This window comes from Leuciscus leuciscus (assembly GCF_965113295.1).
Source record: "Leuciscus leuciscus genome assembly, chromosome: 3".
Taxonomy (NCBI): Eukaryota; Metazoa; Chordata; class Actinopteri; order Cypriniformes; family Leuciscidae; genus Leuciscus; species Leuciscus leuciscus.
In genome coordinates, this window is record NC_138727.1 from 68,524,017 (window position 1) to 68,543,392 (window position 19,376).

At 41.9% G+C, this 19,376-nt stretch overlaps 1 protein-coding gene and 1 long non-coding RNA gene across 2 annotated transcripts; one reads left to right on the forward strand and one right to left on the reverse strand.

The window, feature by feature from the left end:
- Window positions 1–2,979: 2,979 nt before the first annotated feature.
- LOC309495308 (E3 SUMO-protein ligase ZBED1-like) lies at window positions 2,980–6,533 on the forward strand. Its single transcript, XM_082164984.1, has 2 exons — window positions 2,980–4,105; window positions 4,982–6,533. Exons 1-2 carry the CDS (start codon window positions 3,420–3,422, stop codon window positions 5,637–5,639), a joined length of 1,344 nt encoding a protein of 447 aa, XP_082021110.1. The 5' UTR covers window positions 2,980–3,419; the 3' UTR covers window positions 5,640–6,533.
- Window positions 6,534–13,568: 7,035 nt separating this feature from the next.
- On the reverse strand, window positions 13,569–14,902 carry LOC309494239. The gene is made up of 2 exons (XR_014204265.1): window positions 14,647–14,902; window positions 13,569–14,024 (listed from the first exon to the last, which is right to left on the reverse strand). It is a non-coding gene; the product is annotated as an uncharacterized lncRNA (long non-coding RNA).
- Between the last annotated feature and the right edge of the window lie 4,474 nt (window positions 14,903–19,376).

Consider the following 19,376-nt stretch of genomic DNA (forward strand, 5'->3'; position numbering starts at 1 on the left):
TTGTCTTTGTAACCCTTATTACGAGGTAGTAGTAATAATGTACATAGATGTAGAGGTTATCATTAAGGCTGTTATCAAACCAAACCCCCAGATTCTGAACACAGGTGGTACTGCAAGGTAACAACGTTTGGAGATCAAAATCATGAGTGCTGTGATCTTTAGAACCAAACAAGTTAATGCTCTCATTAAGACTCAAGAAATTACAAGCGAGCCACAGTTTTAGTTCATCCAAACAGTCCAATATTGGCTTTAAAGCAATCTAGATCAAACAGAACCCAAAGGGAGCAGATAAAGATTAAACAGGACCGGGCCAAAAATAGACCCTTGAGGAACGCCAGAGCCCAGTTTCATTTCAGAAGAAGACTGTGGCCTGATGCAGACTGAGCAACTCCTATTAGTTAACTATGAACATAACCATAGTAGCGCCGTACCCCGAAAGCCCACACACACTTCAAGACGAGAAGTGAGAATGCTGTTATCGACCAGGTCAAATGCAGAGCGAAGGTCTATAGACCAAAGCCATAGATCGGCCGGTATCGGTGGTGAGCATTATAGCATTCATGACTCTTGAGAGAGCCGATTCTGTGCTATGGTGATTTTTAAAACCAGACTGAAATTTCTCATGGATACTGTCATCATTCATAAAAGACTGGAGTTGACTCAAAACCACTTTTTCTAGAATTTTCGAGATAAAAGGTCAATTTGAAATTGGGCGGAAGTTACTCAGAAGTGTAGAATCCAGATTAGTGTTTTTAAGACCAAGCAAAACTGTGGGTTTTAAAGTTGCAACAGTCTCATCTAGTCCGAAGAGATCGGCTCAAAGACAGACCAGACAGAAGAGCAGACGGGGACATCACGTGGCAGATAGGCCGACAAGGGCATCTGGGATTTAATCAGTGAGATCTTCTCATTAAAATATTCTTCACAAAGAGAGTCAGACATCTCTGGGAACTGATTAGTATAGTGGGATTAAGAGCAGAATCACTTATTGAAAACAGAGCATTGAGCCTATGGCTGTTAGACAGAGAAGTCTTTACGTTTGTTAGCATTAGCAGCTCGCTGGAAAGCAGAGAGGGAATCCTTTACGATCTCATAGGAAACATGTAGTCTATCCCTATCCCACCTGCATCCAGCCCTTCTACAGATCTGTCTGAGAAAACCAACAAAGCCATTTAACCAGTTAACCATGCACTGTTGCTCACCCTCAAAAAGGGACAATTTTAACATGCTATAAAAAAGATCTGTGGGGTATTTTGAGCTAATAATTCACATACACACTCTGAGATTGTTCCACTCCTTGATTCTGATTGGTCAATAGCTGTGTGTTATTCACGATAAAACACGACCGCTTCACCCAACGGTTCTGTGTATCACTACACAACACCCCTAGCAACCACTCTTAGCAACGCAACACATGTTTGATCTCAATGATATTGTTCATTAAAGCTTATAGAGTAGAGTATTGAGAGAGGTCGAGTGAGCGAGTGTACCTGCATCTACACTAGACATAGCATTTCCTTCAGGTCAGTCCTATATTCATCATAACATCTGTCTGAATGTCCGCAGCGATGTCCTTTTAACAGTTAAGGGTTTGCCCTAGTCCTCTGTCAGCTGCTTCTCCGTGATCACACGTTTGAGTCCTTTCAATGTAGAAGTCTTCTCTACCGACTGACTGACTCATAAAGACAGCCGTTGCCGCCATCTATTGGCGAAATAATATTAATATTTGTATACTGTGGTAAACTACCTGAGACTCGACTTCTGCCTCGTTTGCTACACAGACAGGGCCGGCTTTGCCGACAGGCGACACAGGCGGCCGCCTGGGGCGCCATCTGCTGGATGGGGCGCAAAATTGCAAAAAAAAAAAAAAAAAAAAAGTTAATTAAATGTATGTATCGTATTATGAAAGCTGCCCACACGCTGTACACTTTTACTGTGCACTGTCCACACACTGCTTGTATTTGTCCATTTCTTTAACAAGATTATACAATCCTAAAAAACGACTGAGTCACTCTGACAGGCAGCTGTCAAACTCACGCGCGTTGCTCAGCAACCGGGAGTGGCGCGAAAACATCTGACAGCTGGTTTTAGCGCTTTAAATGATGGGGCACTCTCGCCTTGGGCACCAAATAACCTAGAGCCGGCCCTGTACACAGATCCTCATCTGCATATATTCTGCATATGCATTTTCATCCACGTGACACCATGTTTAACTGTACAAGACAATAGGAGAATAGAGCTGGTAAGTCCCGCCCCCTCCGCTAACCCCGCTGGACCTCAAAGTTGAAAAACCGTCAATGCAAGTGAATGGGAGAAAATAATTATTTTCTGGTCCCGTTTTAATTTTGCCATGAATGTGACATATGTTGTCTGTGAATTTTTTATATAATTTTTCGAGTAAAGAATGCTACAATTTAGCTGGTAGAATTTTGATACGGTTAGATTTTGTGTGAGAGCACTTTGTGGACTACAGCTCTTCGCTGCTTTCGACGCGTTTTATATACGTCACCACCACTAGCACACGGATCCCGCTGAAAATGGCTGTGTCTTTGGTGCACTTCACCGCATTCTTTCAGGGAGAGGACAAACTAATTGAGCGTGGTGAAAACCACTTCAGGTCTGGTCATGTGGAGGGGTTTAAGTTCGCAAGTGGTGAGATGGTCGGCGTTGTCCACGCCAGTCGAAGAGAAAAGCGTTATAATGTTTCGGTGAGTCTAATAGCTAACTAGCATGTTAGCAAGCTCCCGAGGGTTAACCATTCTCTTGAGTATTTTCGATTGTTATTCACCCATTCTGCATAATCCACGAATGTAACTAGTGTTGCTGTGGCTAATCTGTGCCGTTGTGAAGCTGCTGTGCACAACATCCCTCCGTTTACTGTCGTACCCTGTAGAGAACCAGACATCCCAACCTGCAAAGGTATCCACCCCCCCCCCCCCCCCCCATTTATATATATATATATATATATATATATATATATATATATATACAGTGCTATGCATAAGTTTAGACACCCATGCTAAAGTCGACTAAAAAGAGGAATAAAAAATCATCTTTTGGAAACTGAACTTAATGCCTTAATTTAAAAAATTAGGAAAAATCCAACCTTTAAGGACACCAATTTTCTTTGTGAATGAATAATGTATCGTAAATAAATAAATGTTCTTCCTTAAAATACAGGGTGCATAAGTTTGGACACCCCTATGTTAAATTCCCATAGAGGCAGGCAGATTTTTATTTTTAAGTATTTTTTTATATTATTTTTTTTTAGGATAGTATGCATCCTGATAAAGTCCCCTTGGCCTTTGGAATTAAAATAGCCCCACATCATCACATAGCCTTCACCATACCTAGAGAAAGAAGTGATCAGGATTGCCACTTCCGACCCATCGTTCGAGCTACCGTCAAGATCAACAATCATGCCCAGGATTAACGAACTGTACATTAACGAAAAGAAATGCAAAGTAGAGCTGCTATCACAATCAAAGAGTGTTGCTTTGACTGGGGACCACTGGACATCGGTAAGCCAGCATAATTACTTGGGTACAACTGCGCATCTCATCGATAAAGACTGGCATATGCATTCATTTGCACTAACTGTGCTTAAAAGCGAAGAAAGGCATTTTGCTGAGGCCTGCGCCGAACAGTTTATACAAGTAGCGAAGGAGTGGGAGATAGAGAGCAAAATCACTACTGTTGGTACGGACAGCGCAAGAAACATGATCGCTGCATCTAGATTGCTTCCTTTCGAGCATATGCCGTGTATAGCGCACATTATACAGAGGGCAATCGTCATGGCTCTTCGTGAAGGCGGCTTTGATGGCGTTTTAGTGAAATGTCGTAAATTAGTCGGACATTTTAAACATAGCCCGTCTAATATGATAGACCTGAAAGCACAGCAAATTGCTCATGGCCTGGGCGAAGAGTCTCTAGTGCAAGATGTTCTCACAAGGTGGCATTCCACCCTCGAGATGGTCAGCCGGATACTACGGAACAAAGACCCCCTGATGGCAACCTTGGCTCATCAAAACCACAAGCTAACCCTTCTAACATCTGCAGAGTTTGATAAGCTTGCCAGGCTGGAAAAACTACTGGAACCATGCAGGTTGGTACTTCAGTTTATTTGATATGTTATTTTAAGACAGTCATTTATTGATTTTTTTTTTTTATTTGATTAAAATGAGTCCTGTATATTTAAAATAGCTCGTCATGTTGTTATTGTGAGTAATGTTAACTAAGTAACTACAGTAATCAATTACTAACAAACTATTGTTTAGTGTTAATCTTTGTTTATAGTTAAAGGGATACTCCACTTTAAAATGAAAATTCTGTCATCATATACTCACCCTCATGTTGTTTCAATCCTGTATGAATTTCTTTCTTCTGCTGAACAGAAAGGAAGATATTTAGAAGAATGTCAGTAACCAGACAGTTTCTGGTCTCACTGACTTCCATAGTAGGAAAACAATATACTATGGAAGTCAATGGGACTCAGAAACTGTCTGGTTACATTTACATTTACATTTATTCATTTAGCTGACGCTTTTATCCACAGCGACTTACAATTGCTATATATGTCAGAGGTCGCACGCCTCTGGAGCAACTAGGGGTTAAGTGTCTTGCTCAGGGACACATTGGTGTCTCACAGTGGATTCGAACCCGGGTCTCTCACACCAAAGGCATGTGTCTTATCCATTGCGCCACCACCACCCATGGTGGTCTGGTTACTGACATTCTTCTAAATATCTTCCTTTCTGTTCAGCAGAAGAAAGAAATTCATACAGGATTGAAACAACATGAGGGTGAGTATATGATGACAGAATTTTCATTTTAAAGTGGAGTATTCCTTTAACTAATACTTGTAACATTAAATTAAAAAAATATATATTAGTAAATGCTGACATTAAAATTAACTAAGACCTAATGATAGGTCATTGTTAGCAAATGCAATCTATTAATTGGATGTGTGTTTATTATTCAGATATGTCATGGAACTTCTTGGGGGTGAAAAGTATGTCTCCTGTTCTGTTGTGTTGCCTCCACTTTGCCACCTGGCCCTGAAGATGGCTGTCACAGAAGATGACCCTGCTTATGTTGTGCGCTTTAAGGATGCATTCAAAGAGGATTTGACCAAGCGCAAAGAAAACACAAACATTGCTTGGCTCAAAATTGCATCAGCTCTTGATCCCAGATTCAAAAACCTGAAATGCATTCCTAAAGCAGAAAGAGCTGAAGTTTGGGAAACATTAGACAAGATGCTAAAAGAGGAGGAACTTTCTCCACATTCCTCAGATGCGGGATCAGGGCCGCAAAAGAAGAAAATTGGTCTCCTCTTGATGGGCTCTGATACAGAGTCAGACGATGAAACATCACTGGAATCCAGTCCTCTTGCTAGATACAGAGCAGAGCCTAGCATAAGCCTTGAACAATGCCCTCTGCAATGGTGGTCTGCACACAGCAGAAGTCATGACAAGCTGGCGACCATTGCACTGAAATATCTACCAACTCCTGCTTCAACTGTGCCGTGCGAGAGACTATTTTCACTGGCAGGGCACATAGTGCACAAGAAGAGGGCTGCTCTGGCACCTGAGAATGTTAACAAACTTGTATGCCTTAGCAGTTGGTTGAATGCTGACTAGAAAAATAAGCACCACTTTAGGACAAAGATTTTCTGGATAATGGGTTAAATGGAGTGAAAGCGAGATATTTGAGAGAAAGACATGCACACAGATAAGAACAGAAAAATCTTTAAACAAAAGAGGGGGAACCAGACTTGCTAGATGCATTAAAAAAACATTCTACATCCATGAAATAAACACACACACATACAAAAAACACCACATTCAAAACAGAGAGACATTGTATTGCAAATGTGTAAAAGTAATATGATTTGCTCAAATGTTTCTCTGTCATTGCTCAGGAATAGTTAAGTATTAACTTTGCCCGAGATACTTCTGAAAGAAAGACATAAAAATGGTTGTCCTACAGAGATATGAATTTTGTTCTTCAGTTCAGATAATTTGATTTTAGAATAATTTGATGAAATACTGCGGTTTCAGTGTCTTTTTCTGTTAAGTTCATACCTGTCTAGAATCAACTGAGATGAGATCTGTAAAATCTCAGTGTGTTTCCTGTCCAAATGTATGTTCAGGTCATTTGCTTTTTAATTTGATGATAAATGTTCTTATTAAAGTGACTTTTAATTCTGAATTTGGTCTCTAGGCAGTCTAGTTTGCAATATTAAATGTCTTCTGAAAACTTTTAAAATTGAATTGAGATTGAAACTGTTCTGGTATAGTTCTCTTTGCTGGATATGGCAATTTTGTGAAATGACAAAAATAAACATGTTGTATGCCTTAGCAGCTGATTAAATGCAGACTAGAAAAATAAGATGTTCTGTTTTAGTTTGGTAAGCAGGTAATTGAATTGAGATTGAAACTGTTGTGATGGTTCTCTTTGCTAGATATAGCAATTTTGTTAAATGATGACAAAAATAAACATGTTAAACAAAATAAATAGTGTATGTTTAATTTCACGATAAGTGTGCGATTAATCGCAGTTAATCGCACAAAAAGGGTGAGATTAATCGCGATTAAAAAAGGGGGGGGGGGGTACCTCCCTGAAATGACTTTTTGCAGGTTGGGATGTCTGGTTTTCTTTTTGGAGTTTGTTGTTTTCATGTATACCTCGGCAACTAGCCGGCCTGAATAATATGCACATGAAATGAAACTTATTGAACTCACCTCAACATGTCTTTTACAATCATTTAACCCGCCATGGGCAATGCTGAAGTCACTGTTACAAACTGTACAGCGTGCAAGACTATCATTATGTTTTACTCATATAAGACAGGGGTACACTTTCGTGTAGTCTGGCGTAAAATGTGTCTTATACTTTGTTTTTCGTGGCACTCTTTCTCTGCCATGGTGCTCCTGTTTCTAGATACACTGAGCTGATTAATTTGCGGTTCGGGAGAAGAGATAAAAGCCCGCCCACAGTGACAATTGATTGGTTGATTTACCGAAACAGGCTAATCAGGATGCTCTCTAGCTTACATGCGCTTCACGAGGCACACACCATCTATGGCACATCTATGGCGCAAGGTCTCCCGCTTTCGCTCTCGCTCCCTCTCTGCCGTGCGCGCGCTACACGGTTTGAAACACAGTCTCTGTCTCGCATGCGCGCTCTTGCTCGCTCTAGATTCCGGGAGATTTTAACTCATTTGCGGGCATCAGGGAGCCGCTATCAATATGCGGGAGACTCCCGGAACATCCGGTAGACTTGGGATGTCTGGAAAACACGCAAGCCACTGTGTATCCATCTACGATCTAACCATGGGATTGATATTCTACCCAGCTCCTGTTTTAACAGATCTCCTTGCGTGATGATGGCAGCATTCTGAAGTCCTCCTGTGAGTGCGCGGTGGGGGACGTTAAATGCAGTCATGCTGCAGCACTTGCCATTTTTGGCATGCGGGAGGTCAGCGTGACTGACATGGAGTGCCGCTGGAGGAAACCTGCCGCTGCTAAAGCAACAAGGCCAGTGTCTGAGCTGTATCCCCAGGTAGAGGAGACATACAACGCTCTTGCCAGGGACGTCACTGAGGAGGACATGGACTGGTTCAGGTCGGCGCTTCATGGGACTCAATGTGGGATGACGTGGCTGTTGTCACCAGAGCCAGAGCCCCAGCATCAGGCTCTCCCCACTGTGTCTCAGCTGGTGAGGAAGCACAAGGACCGGGGGTTGGAGGCAGTCCTTGCCTCCTTGGTGCTTTCTGAGGATCAACGCCTGGCCATCCTAACAGCCACCGTGGGGCAACGGGCAAATCCCCAGTGGCAGCAGCACAGGCAGGGCCGGTTGACAGCCAGTAATTTTGGCGCTGTGCTTTCGCGCCGGTCTTCTGCTCCCTGTCCATCCCTCATGAAGCGGCTGCTTGGGGGACAGAATTTGGATGGTGTCCTCGCTGTCAACTGGGGCGTAATGAATGAGCCAGAGGGGGTGAAAGCCTTTAAAATGGCTCATCAGGTGGAGGTGCTTGATAGTGGACTCTTTGTGAGCCGATCAGGCATCCTGGGAGCGTCACCTGATGGGCTGGTTGGGCCATCTGCCCTGCTGGAGGTAAAGTGCCCTTACAGCCAGCGAAACAACACCATCACAGAGGCTGACACAGAGGTCCCATCGTTTTGCCTGTGTGTGGAGGGGCAGGGGTATGCCCTCAAAAAGACCCACCCATACTGGCACCAGGTCCAGGGGCAGCTTTACCTAGCTGGCCGGGATGTATGCTATTTTGTGGTGTGGACTACGAAGGAGGCAGTCATCATCCCCATCGCCAAAGACCCTGCGTGGGGACAACACCTCCTCGTGCTCGAGGACTTCTACCGGCAGCACGTTCTCCCAGTGTTGGTCAGTAGAGAGGACTGAATCTGTAAATAATATGTAAATAGTTTTTTTTTTTTTATACAATCAGTTCTTTTGTTCATGTTCCAAACATTTTGGGAGACAGTGGATCAGCGTTCCCGTCGCGTCTCCTGTCAGTACCTGTAATCAGGGAAGCCAATGATCCAGATACAGACTGTACTAATACAGTTCTTGTAAACTAAAATCTGTTGTATTATGTTAACAGGATAATATTTACCATTACATTACCGTAAGTTAGTTACATTTTTGGCGCTCTGTCAGCTTGTCTGCAAAAAAAAAAAAAAAGAAATGATCACCGGTAAGTATTAGCAGTGCTATGAAAGTAATGTGTGTGTGTGTGTGTCACTGTTTATTTTTTCTCTTTTGATTTAGGCAGATCAATCAAGACATGGTCCATGATCCGCACTGACTTTTGACACAAGAGATAACCAAAGGAAATGTTCCCTTCACGGTCTGTACAGAATTAATGTTTCTTAAATGAAGCCCTATGCGGCTGTTTACTTTAAGTTATTATTGTAATCAGGGAAGCCAATGATCCAGATACAGACTGTACTACTACAGTTCTTGTAAACTAAAATCTGTTGTATTATGTTAACAGGGTACTATTTACCCTTACATTACCATAAGTTAGTTACATTTTTGGTCATAGAGGTGTGTTAGAGAGATTCAGCCAGATTCATTTTTTTGTCATAAATTTCAAAATAAAGAACTCATTTATTAAAAGGTGAGATAGCAGAGGGAGAAAATAGAAGGGAATGTCAACAATTAGGTGGCAGCAAGGGTGCTGCCTACCTCTTTGATTAGCGGCTGTTGCAAATTTACCAATGCGCAGCACAACTGTACTACATTTACATTTACATTTAGTCATTTAGCAGACGCCTTTATCCAAAGCGACTTACAAATTAGGACTAAATTCAGCGAGTCATCATAAAGAGGCAAAAGCAACAACAACGCAAGAAGTGCTCAAAATACGAAGTTCAGGTATTATTCATTATTCAGGTATTATTGTACTAGCACATTGGCCAAGCTCCTTAGCTGGTAGGGGATTATTTGAAGTATTTTGAAGTCCTTCAACCGTCCATTGGCCCTCTCCACATGGATACGGTTTCTTGCCACTTCCCTTGTGGCCCTGACCTCACTCTCGGAGAACTTTCCATTATTCAAAAATGGTGGTATGTTAACACTGACACCTTCTGGAACAATGTCGGAAATCAGGAACCCCTTGTCAGCCAGGACCATATCTCCTGGTACAAGCTGCTCCAGCAAGCCGGAGTCCTTTGTAATGGCCTTGTCTGACACAGACCCAGGGAACAGCTGACTGCAAAATGTGATGACTCCATTGGGGGCGACACCAATCAATACTTTGAAGGAGTACATTCCACGGTATGCAGAGTACACCATTTTTGCCACATCCATGTCCTTAGGAGCTGCCACTTTAATGTCGGTGCAGTCAATAACTATCCGGCAGTTTCTGGCAGAGGGCAGGAATGACTCGGGCATGCTATTTTGGTTTTTTTGCCGACTGGGCACATTCGCCATCATTTTCTTGAATAATAATGTGTGTAACACATGAATGAGTGTTCTTACAACATTTGACACAGTTGCAGTACTACAAGAAAAAAGTTTGGCTAGGTGCAGATGGGGATAATTTTGACGCACCTTCATCAGGGTCATAAAAACCTGGGACTCCAAAGTCATCCCCTCTACCTTCCAGCCAGCTGCATATATGATGGAGCCCTGGAACCGCTGGACCAGCCCCACCACCCTTCTGAACATGGCCATGTCAGGTAGGCCAGTCTCCATTTTCATCTCAGCATCACTTAGGCCTCCTGGAGTATAAAGGGCATGCATCCTGCTACTGTGTGGGACCTGGTACTGGGAGAGCCCTGGCACAACCTCTGGCACATCCTCTGCCACCTCTTCTAGCATCTCTGCTGCTGCCACCTCTTCTGCCATCTCCGCTGCTGCCACATCTTCTCCCATCTCCGCTGCTGCCACCTCTTCTGCCTTCTCTGCTGCTGCCACCTCTTCTGCTGCCACCTCTTCTGCCATCTCCGCTGCTGCCATCTCCGCTGCTGCCACCTCTTCTCCCATCTCTGCTGCTGCCACCTCTACTGCCATCTCTGCTGCTGCCACCTCTACTGCCATCTCCGCTGCTGCCACCTCTTCTGCCATCTCCGCTGCTGCCACCTCTACTGCCATCTCTGCTGCTGCCACCTCTTCTGCCATCTCCGCTGCTGCCACCTCTACTGCCATCTCCGCTGCTGCCACCTCTTCTCCCATCTCTGCTGCTGCCACCTCTACTGCCATCTCTGCTGCTGCCACCTCTACTGCCATCTCCGCTGCTGCCACCTCTTCTGCCATCTCCGCTGCTGCCACCTCTACTGCCATCTCTGCTGCTGCCACCTCTTCTGCCATCTCCGCTGCTGCCACCTCTACTGCCATCTCCGCTGCTGCCACCTCTTCTCCCATCTCCGCTGCTGCCACCTCTTCTCCCATCTCTGCTGCTGCCACCTCTTCTCCCATCTCCGCTGCTGCCACCTCTACTGCCATCTCCGCTGCTGCCACCTCTTCTCCCATCTCCGCTGCTGCCACCTCTACTGCCATCTCTGCTGCTGCCACCTCTACTGCCATCTCTGCTGCTGCCACCTCTTCTGCCATCTCCGCTGCTGCCACCTCTACTGCCATCTCCGCTGCTGCCACCTCTTCTCCCATCTCCGCTGCTGCCACCTCTTCTCCCATCTCTGCTGCTGCCACCTCTTCTGCCATCTCCGCTGCTGCCACCTCTACTGCCATCTCCGCTGCTGCCACCTCTTCTCCCATCTCCGCTGCTGCCACCTCTTCTCCCATCTCTGCTGCTGCCACCTCTTCTCCCATCTCCGCTGCTGCCACCTCTTCTCCCATCTCTGCTGCTGCCACCTCTTCTCCCATCTCTGCTGCTGCCACCTCTACTGCCATCTCCGCTGCTGCCACCTCTTCTCCCATCTCCGCTGCTGCCACCTCTTCTCCCATCTCCGCTGCTGCCACCTCTTCTCCCATCTCCGCTGCTGCCACCTCTTCTCCCATCTCTGCTGCTGCCACCTCTTCTCCCATCTCCGCTGCTGCCACCTCTTCTGCCATCTCCGCTGCTGCCACCTCTTCTCCCATCTCTGCTGCTGCCACCTCTTCTCCCATCTCCGCTGCTGCCACCTCTTCTGCCATCTCCGCTGCTGCCACCTCTTCTCCCATCTCCGCTGCTGCCACCTCTTCTGCCATCTCCGCTGCTGCCACCTCTTCTGCCATCTCCGCTGCTGCCACCTCTACTGCCATCTCCGCTGCTGCCACCTCTACTGCCATCTCCGCTGCTGCCACCTCTTCTCCCATCTCCGCTGCTGCCACCTCTTCTGCCATCTGGTTGCTGCGGCCACTTCGAGATGCATCTTTTGACCACTGAAATAGGGATGGGCCCTTTTCCTTGCCATGAGGGAAATGGCAGCTACACACCCTCGAGTTCTTGTCCGGCTCTCTGTCAGCTCGTCTGCAAAACCAAATGGTAAGAAATTATCACTGGTAAGTAGGGCTGGGCGATAAAACGATAACGTTAATTATCGCGATATAATTTTTCTCGATAAATCGATATCAAGAGTTCTATAATTTTTCGATAATGTTTACGTGCCAAAAGCGGAACTACACTCATTTGAACCACGCGCCACACGGACCAAAGTCAGATGCGTTTGCTCTGATCGGTCTCGGTCACGAGATCCAGTGAGAAACGCTTGAATTCAGCGAAGAAAACACGTTTCCGTGATTTAAACCAGTTTAAAGGCAGATGAAACAGCGCTGACAAACAGGAGAAACACTGTGTGCAACGATACAGTCAGAAGGCTTTTCCGTCTACAAATTCCCTTCATTTACCATGGATTTACTGTAACGTTAGACTAGTAATATTAACTGCACCATGAAATGTGGGACATACATATTGAATTGTATTACATTATGAATGTAGACAATGTATTAAAGGACTGATGGAATATAATTACAGTATTTAATAATGTATTTAGGCTACTGTTTTTCATACAAATACCATAGAAACCATAAGACTCATTTTGTATGTGTATCATGATAGTGAGGTGCTATGTCTGGTTTTTATCTGGTTTTCATGATCTAAATGCATGATACTGGATGACCAATGTTTTAATTTTAATAAAACTCACAGTCAGAATATTACATTTTACCAAATAAAGATTAGCACATGCAGAAACTAAGAAATATTTTTTTCTATTAAGATATTTATTTTGTTAAGGAAAAATGACAAATGTTTGAATGTTCTACCTCAGATTTGTGAAATGTTCTCCTGTTTGTCAAGTGTTTGTCATGATCTGTTCTGACAAAGAGTAGTTTAAAACCACAATTCACGCTCTGGTTTCTACAACTTTCACTTGTCTTTAAATTTGAAATAAAGATTTGACATTTATCGTGATAATTATCGATATCGACTGATATAAAAAAAATTATCGTGATTATTTTTTTTTGCCCATATTGCCCAGCCCTACCGGTAAGTATTAGCAGTGCTATGGAATTAATGTGTGTGTGTGTGTCACTGTTTATTTTTTCTCTTTTGATTTAGGCAGATCAATGAAGACATGGTCCATGATCCGCACTAACTTTTGACACGAGAGATAACCAAAGGAAATGTTCGTACAGAATTAATGTTTCTTAAATGAAGCCCTATGCGGCTGTTTACTTTAAGCTATTATTGCTAGTGAGTGGTGTTAGTCCTATGGTGCACGTGTGTATTCCTTCTCCCTTTAGGCCCTTGCCAGGACTGTGAAGTCCTGACCCTCACCGTGACCTTTGAGATTGTCCCATCAGGTGGTGTGCCTGGAGATCACGTTGTGCAGTGTATTCCAGCCTTCCTTCTCTTCTTTAATGATATGTCAGCATACATTTTACAGGATAAGACACGGTTTTTGTAGTTGTTTCAATTAATGTCCAACTTTGTGACTCAATCTATAGCGATTACACTTAGTATATTTTTCTATGTTATAAATACTACTTATTGACTTAGCAAATAAAGTCAGCTTGTGTTCTGTAAGATTATGCGACTAATTGTATTTTAAATACAAACATTATTTTTTCATTCGGAAAGAAACACAGCATAAGGTCATAAGTACAGTAAACCTCATTTATTTGAAATGGTACATAAATCCAGGGTACTGCAAGCAGGACACACAGGAACATATGGAGCTGAGGATAGAAGAACATAACATAACATAAGCTCATGTGATGAACATTAAATCTCAAGCTACATGTTACATTTTTGGTGTGTAAACGTTCTTGTGAGGTCTGGATGTAATTAATTAACAAAATATATGCACAAGGCACCACGCCACATCCCTCATATTGTGTGCAATATGATAAACGTGGGGTGGTGTATTGTGGATACTTTATGTGACGAGATATGTGGACATGTTCATGGTTAAGTGCACAGTTTGTCACTGTTAAATTTAAAATACTGCTGTGTATGATGACACTGCTAACTGCGAACTGTAATGCACTATAGTTAATAAAACACATGACCTGAAAATGACTGTGGACCAGTCCTGTTTGGGGGTCTTTGGCAGTTCCTGCAAAACAAATAAAGGGGACAAAACAGAACATGATTTAATGTCAGAGGAAAGAAATACTTAAATCACTTTTAAAAATGATAATTATAAAGACTGATTCACGCATGGTAACAGTAACAGTGATTGGTCTGACTCACCCCTCAAAGCAATGGAACAATTTCATGCATGGCTGATGGTCCCTTCGACTCTCCCTGATCTGTCTGATTTTGGTTTTTCATTTTGATTGCATGATTACATAAGATTGCAAGAGGGTACTTTCCTTAATTATATCACCAGTTACATTTCACCTCAAAGAATATACATTTTATCATTACCTTTTGCTCACTAGTGCTACCTTTTCTCACTAACTTCATAACTCTGAAACCAAATCACCTTTACACAGTTAATGTATGCCATCATGTGCACCTATTAAAACCTTTTTGAATTGCTGCACTGATTGACCATACTGTGCATATATCATTGTTGCCAGGAGGACTTGGCTGAGGGGTTTTATTTAAATTATGATAATTCAAGCAGCACCTTTTTTATTGTGCTAACGTTAGTGCTACTAGGCAAACCTGCTAATATTTCAGGAGCTTCTAACAGAGTAGTGGGTAAGTCAACGTTTGCTAGATTCACATACCTGATCCGTTTTATCCAGCGATTCCTAGTTTTTACTTCAGACGGGAATCTGAAGAAAGAACAGCCCATTTTGTTTGAATGGTGACATTTGGGTACAAAACACACAGGCTTCTCGATCTGTCTCCATAGATTATCACACCGTGATTTGTGGAGGGAAAATGTGTTATGGGGTGACGTCACATATGCGACATGTAGTCTTTCTCGTTATGTCTTTTCCACAACTGCTAGCCAAAGAATCAAACAATATACTGTCAAACTCGTTACATGAAAAATTATATAAAAAATTCACAGACAACATATGTTCACATTCATGGCACAATTCAAACGGGACCAGAAAATAATTATTTTCTCCCATTCACTTGCATTGACGGTTTTTCCACTTTGAGGTCCAGCGGGGTTTTACGGAAGGGGCGGGACTTACCAGCTCTATATGGGATACGGATGTGCATCACATTACATTGATAAAACAAAACAAACATTTAGTAGCCGATCCTTGCCTTGTTTGGAATAAATAAATCAAATAGTATAAAATACATTTCAGAGAAAGTTTTATCAATCTTTTCCAGAATAGTATCTCACCAAATAGTATCTTGAATTGCTTTATATTATTAAAGGAAACAGATAGGCCTTATGGGTTATTGATCATTATTTGCGTGTGGATATTATTAATGGAAACAGATAGGCCTTATGGGTTATTGATCATTATTTGCGTGTGGATATTATTAATGGAAACAGATAGGCCTTATGGGTTATTGATCATTATTTGCGTGTGGATATTATTAAAGGAAACAGATAGGCCTTATGGGTTATTGATCATTATTTGCGTGTGGATATTATTAAAGGAAACAGATAGGCCTTATGGGTTATTGATCATTATTTGTGTGTGGATATTATTAAAGGAAACAGATAGGCCTTATGGGTTATTGATCATTATTTGTGTGTGGATATTATTAATGGAAACAGATAGGCCTTATGGGTTATTGATCATTATTTGCGTGTGGATATTATTAAAGGAAACAGATAGGCCTTATGGGTTATTGATCATTATTTGTGTGTGGATATTATTAATGGAAACAGATAGGCCTTATGGGTTATTGATCATTATTTGCGTGTGAATATTTTCTCAGTCTATGAGTTCTGCTGTTAGGTGTGTGTGTATAGATCACTGATCCAGGGCCTGTTCTGTGTGGTTATCACTGAGACCCAGGACAGGTGTGTGTGTATAGATCACTGATCCAGGGCCTGTTCTGTGTGGTTATCACTGAGACCCAGGACAGGTGTGTGTGTATAGATCACTGATCCAGGGCCTGTTCTGTGTGGTTATCACTGAGACCCAGGACAGGTGTGTGTGTGTGTATAGATCACTGATCCAGGGCCTGTTCTGTGTGGTTATCACTGAGACCCAGGACAGGCCTGTGTCTGGGAAACTCTCTCTGGGGAAGGGAACTCATTGGGATGGACCCGAAGTCCATATCTTAGGCTGTGATAACGTTGTTAAAAAAAATAAAAAAGGGTAATGTTCATGTATAATGTCTTTACTGGTTCTAAGGTGTTGTGGGACGTGTGTCATCAGTGAAGGATGAGGTTATGTGTGAGTGTGACCATTAGAGGACAGGCTTGTGCTCTCTCTCTCTCTCTCTCTCTCTCACACACACACACACACTATAAATGCATCAGGTGTCTGAATTTGATCTATCCGTAAACATCTGGGGCCAGTTGTTCAAAAAGTTAAATCTGGATCAGAATGATCTGGATTTGGAAATCCCATATGTTTTGCTATCCAGGATCAGGTAATCCATCTTACTTTTGTGCCGGTTTTTCAAAGCATAATTGGATTGGATCACCCTGATCTGGATGTAAACTTTTTCCGATTACCAAATCTGGATTACTGGTGCTCTACGGAAGCCCCAGAGGGACATGGTCATGTAAAAAATATGAGATAACTTCATTTCTGAACTTCTCTCAGAAATATACTCTTTTGCGTTCTCTCAGAAAGGTTTCGTATAGCGTTCACCAAAAAAACGTTGTGTTCGCTTGCAAAGATCTTTTGACTGGTTCATCTCTTATGATTGTGCCAATGTAGTTAAGAAACAGTGATAAAACACTTTGAATTAAATATAATATTTTTGTTTGATTTTTACAGCTGTTTGGGGATTATTTAATGGCGCCTCAATCTCTTGTTTACTTTACAGTAGGCTACCGAAAGGGTTAATATGTAGCCTAATGTTTTACTTTAACAGTTAAGATAATCATAAGCAAAATAATAATATGAGTGTGTGTGTGTGTGTGTGTATATTACATGATACAAATGTGTTATTTTTGACCAATTTTAAAGTTTTACTACATTTTCTTCCTGGAATCCACCTTGAAATCCTACCCCCGGTTGGGATCAGGATGATCCTGGGGTTTTTTTGGATCAAAGTTATCCAAATCCTACTGACAAGTTTTGAACAACACAAACTGAAGGTTTGATCCAGATTAAAACTAGGATTGGATTCCGTGATCTAATCTGATTTCAGATTCCTTCTTTCCCTTTTGAACAACCCATTTTCAAGATTTGATCCAATCTGATAACCAAAATCCGATCAGCTTACCTTTGAACAACTGGCCCCTGCACTAGAGTATCTCAGTGCGACTCCACATCAGGGCAGTGTCTCGAACACATCGTGAGCTGATCGGAGAGCATTAGCAATCATTAAAAACGCAGCCCAGATCTTTATTAAACTTTTTAGCATTGGTTTTTTAATTAGATATAAACATATAATAGCCAACAAATATTATCAGTATGTAAAACAAGAACCGGACCATACACCAGAGGAGAAAAGAAAAAAAAGGGGGGAAAATTCCAGACAAAATGTACAATAATAATAATAATAATACAAGAAAAGATAAGCAAATAAATAAAGGAGATACAATCAGTTAGAGCATGTTAGGATAAGACACTGCGACAACATGTAAAGGGGGATTTTGAAGAGAGCAAAACAAGTGTTTTCCTTGCTTTAGTCTTCTCTGAAACAAAGCGTCTGAAGGTATTGATGAAAATCATTGAGAAAAACTTTAAATAATGGCGTAATAGATTTATAAAGTAAAATTCCTTCTCAAAGTTTTTCTCCGTATTAATAAAACCAAATATAAAATATTTCCAAAATAAAGAAAAATGAGGGTACACAAAAATAATAATATACCTGCAAAAGCTCTTCCACAACAGTCTGGTGTAGTTACAGTCCCAAGACAAGTGTACAGTAGTTTCATCTTGGGCATTACAGAAATCACAGTTTATGGCAATGTCAGGTTTAACTTTTCACTGGATAGAATCTATGAATTCATTTAAACTTTATTTACAATAAGGTATTTATGTGGCAATAACCAAACTTTTCTCCAGTCCACAATATCCACAACATTGCTCCAATAAGTAATTACATACGATCAGTAACGTGCGGTGAAATCTTGTCATGGGTAGGCTGTGACCTATCAATGTGGCATATATGTTCATCACTTTTTCCATGGTGGAATTCCAAATATTAGCACTTTTTTTGGATAAGTGGATAAATGAAGCAACAGTTCAGCTCTTACTACTGTGTAGTTTGTATTAATGCCATGGTTCAACAAATAATGTAAAGGTTAAATAATAATTCACTTAGACTTTATAAGAAGCAATTGCGACTTTATTTCACACAATTCTGACTTTATTTCACACAATTCTGACTATATATCTAGCAATTCTGACTTTATATCTAGCAATTCTGACTTTATAACATGCAATTGCGAGTTTATTTCACGCAATTGCGACTTTATTTCACGCAATTCTGACTTTATATCTCACAATTCTGAGAAATAATGACATAATTGCGAGATGTAAACTCGCAATTGTGAGATAAAAAGTCGCAAAATGTTTTATTCTGTGGCGGAAACAAGCTTCCATACCTCCTGGTAAGGATGGCTGACGCGAAACAGTCGTTCCGAAGCTTTGCGAGATCCCGAAGCGCAGATGTTTCGAAACACTGATCCGAAGCGTGATTCAAAACACCTATGTCACGTGACTATGGCCAAACGAAGCCTTGAAGTGTTTCACTAAGTGTTTCATCAGGTGTGGTCCGCCGAATCAGCGTTTGATTGACACGGTCGGGAACAGACCACACAGTCGCACATCTGTATAAAAGTGAAATCAACGCATATTGACCTCGTGGGTTTTTGTGAGAGGAGTTTGATTTTGAGATAGCGGATTTTTGGTGATATAGTGCGATTTGATTAGTTATAGGCTATTTAGGCTTGCATTTAAATGTAACTGGAATTTAAATGAAACTGGAAAGAGATAGCAGTAATCTTTCCTCATTTGTATTTCCTAGCTAAAAAAAATATCTCCGTCGTCTGTGTCAATGGCCTCGTGGTCAGTGCGCCGACATGTAGCGTCTTTGCACTCGGGCGTCCCGAGTTCGAGTCCCGGCTCGTGGACCTTTCCCGCCTCGTTTTTTTGTCATCTCTCTACTGTCCTGTCACAATAAAAGGAAAATCACCAAAACAATATATATATATATATATATATATATATATATATATATATATATATATATATATATATATCTTTGCATGCCAGCAACAAGTGTCCCTTGTGAGAGGATTTTTTCAAAGGCTGGAGAAATTATCTGTAAAAAAAGAAGTAGTCTAAGTCCTTCCACAGCAGAGAAATTAATATTTTTGAATAAAAATCTCTAAAAAAGTGAGACATTGTGG